General features: G+C 45.4%; 1 protein-coding gene across 1 annotated transcript in view; it reads left to right on the forward strand.

Moving 5' to 3' along the window:
* The window catches only part of SCD5 (stearoyl-CoA desaturase 5), a 148,525-nt gene that overhangs the window by 106,256 nt on the left and 39,573 nt on the right, over positions 1-2,696 (forward strand). The window contains exon 3 of the mRNA XM_012805351.1: positions 2,418-2,623. Within this exon, the coding sequence (XP_012660805.1) occupies positions 2,418-2,623 (206 nt within the window). The remainder of the gene's footprint in view (positions 1-2,417; positions 2,624-2,696) is intronic.

Below are 2,696 nucleotides of genomic sequence, written 5' to 3' on the forward strand. Positions count from 1 at the left end.
CTTTTTTGTTATTGTATTATGCTTCATTTTGTGAAAATCATGTCTCTAGCTCTTTGGAATTCTCCACTTAAGAGTTTCTAGGAAATTGCATGGCATTGAATTAAAGAGCCAATATAACCTTTGAACAAGAAAAACAATAGTTTTGTATAAAAGACATCCCCCCCCACATTTGAAGAATAAGGGAACTATCATGTTAACAGGAATGTGAACTTGAGAATCAGAGTGCCATCTTTGTTCCATTACTGTTTTTGTCTTACTAGATGAACTTGAGCAAGAGTCTTCTGAGCCATAATTTGGCCATATGTGAATAGGGGACAGAGTGTTCTTTCTTTCTGTGTCATTTTCAGATAGGCACTGCAATAAAAGCAATAAACTAATGCAAAAGGAATAAATTATGTCTTGGACTGCAATAGTCTTCATTGACGTTTGACATTCTTTCTCAGCTCCAAATTCTGTGATTATAAATAATAAAATGCTTTCACTCTCTCCAGCTCCTGTGTTTAAACACACTGGCAATCTAAAGACCTCTTCCATGTTACAGTAAACTGGGCTCTAATTCTTGCCTTACCCAGACTACCAGGCACCTCTTTTCTCTCTTCATATTCAAAACTGAGTGTAGTCTTTCTGTTTGTCTGGCTGTCTTTCTTTCTCTTCCTTTCTTCTCTCCCACCCTCCCTCCCTTCCTTCCTTCTTTCCTTCTTCCCTCCCTCCCTCCATCTCTCCCTCTCTCCCTCCCTCCCTCTCTCTCTCTTTTTCTCTTTTTCTTCTCTCTTTTCTTTCAAGACACAGCCTCACTCTATCACCCTAGGTAGAGTGCTGTGGCATCATAGCTCACAGCAACCTCAAACTCTTGGGCCTGAGCAATCCTCTTGCCTCAGCCTCCCAAGTAGCTGGGACTACAGGTGCCCATTATAATGTCTGGCTAATTTTTCTATTTTTTTAGTAGAAACAGGATCTTGCTCTTGCTCAGGCTGGTCTTGAACTTGTGAGCTTAAGCAATCCACCCACCTTGGCTTCCCAGAGTGCCAGTATTACAGGTGTGAGCCCCTGTACCCAGCCTCGAGTATATATTTCTTAAGGATTTCCTGCCTCCTCTCTCTCTCTATCCCATTACCCAAGGGTTAAGCAAAATTTTAAAAATGTCAACAGTGCTCTGGGATAAACAAGGTTGGATAGCCTTCTAGCAGCCTTGGCTGAAGCAGAGAATCTAAAAACTCAATCACCCCCTTTGGATTAAAAGAACTCTTAGAACTTTGAAAACAAAATAATTCCTTCCCTTCCCATCAGGAGAATGCAGCCAATATTTATTAAATGGCCAGTTCCTAATGAGAACATTACCAAGTATTGAATAATGCAATAAAACATTATTACCATTGTAAAAAAAGAAAAGGCTTATGAGCTATTTAAATTTATTTTTATTTTCAGATTAATTTTTCTATCAAAAGTACTATTCTCAATCTAATTTGTCTTCTTCAAGTTTTGAAAGCATTGTTAGAATTTTTTTAAAAAGTAAGTATAAACTGAAAATTTCACTGGCCCATGGCTATACATTAGGTTTCATTAATTATAACAGCCTAAATGACTTTGATCCTTGCACCTGGCAGCTCACCCCTGACTTCCAGCCCCAGACACCCTCCCAATGTCTCCCATCATGAGAGGGTCAGTAGGGTGTGCCCCCCGATGTGTGCCAGACCCCACCCCACCTCTGTTGGTTTGGCAGACTCTTCTGGACTCAGATCTTCTTCCTTGGGCCCCAGAGTCTGTCCCGGGGCACCGGTGATACCAGCCTGATGCCCCTCCACTTGGGGGATATTGCCAATACACGAGATGCCTCAAGGACCCACAGTAGCCTCCCTCTGTTCCTGTTACACTGTCAGCTAACCCTAAAGTGACGTCTCTCATGCCTTAGTATTTTGCAGAGATTTGGGGAAGTAGTTCGCTAGGTTTTTGTACCTTCTGGCTTCCTGCAGTCTGTCAGAGTTGGACACAATGACCATGGAAGTGGAGAGGGAGGCAGAGTGATCTGGGTGAAGAACCAGCATCATTTCATGCTCAAGGTTGCCCCTCTCCTCTAACCACAAGATCTCTCTCTTGTTGGCATAAGTGATCTCCTGTGGGGACTTCTGGAGCCCACACCAGAGCTTTCTTTCTGGTGTCCCTACTAGGTCACCCAGCAAACCTGAACCTCCCACAGTGGGCACGTCCTCCCCACGAACTGAAATCCTGCTAGGTGATGATTTACTGTGGTTCTGATCTAAGAAAGAAAAATGCTGCAAACCACCCTTGGGATGAACTCGAGGCTGAGAGATTGCAGGTTGATGTGAACAGTGGGGACTGCTGGTGGCAGGGAGGCTCGGGACACTTTCCAGGAGGCTGCCAGTGGCTTGTCCCCTCATTCCCGCTCTCATTCCTGACAGAATGACATCTTTGAGTGGTCCAGGGACCACCGGGTCCACCACAAGTACTCTGAGACGGACGCGGACCCTCACAACGCCCGCCGGGGCTTCTTCTTCTCCCACATCGGGTGGCTGTTTGTTCGCAAGCACCGAGATGTCATCGAGAAGGGGAGAAAGCTTGACGTCACTGACCTGCTTGCTGACCCCGTGGTCCGGTTCCAGAGAAAGTAAGTGAAGGGGCAGGCCAGAGTGGTCCCTTGGGGGCAGGACAGAGAGTGGTCCCTCGGGGGCAGGACAGAG

This window comes from Otolemur garnettii, unplaced genomic scaffold, assembly GCF_000181295.1.
Source record: "Otolemur garnettii isolate 467f Iridium unplaced genomic scaffold, OtoGar3 scaffold00039, whole genome shotgun sequence".
Classification (NCBI taxonomy): domain Eukaryota; kingdom Metazoa; phylum Chordata; class Mammalia; order Primates; family Galagidae; genus Otolemur; species Otolemur garnettii.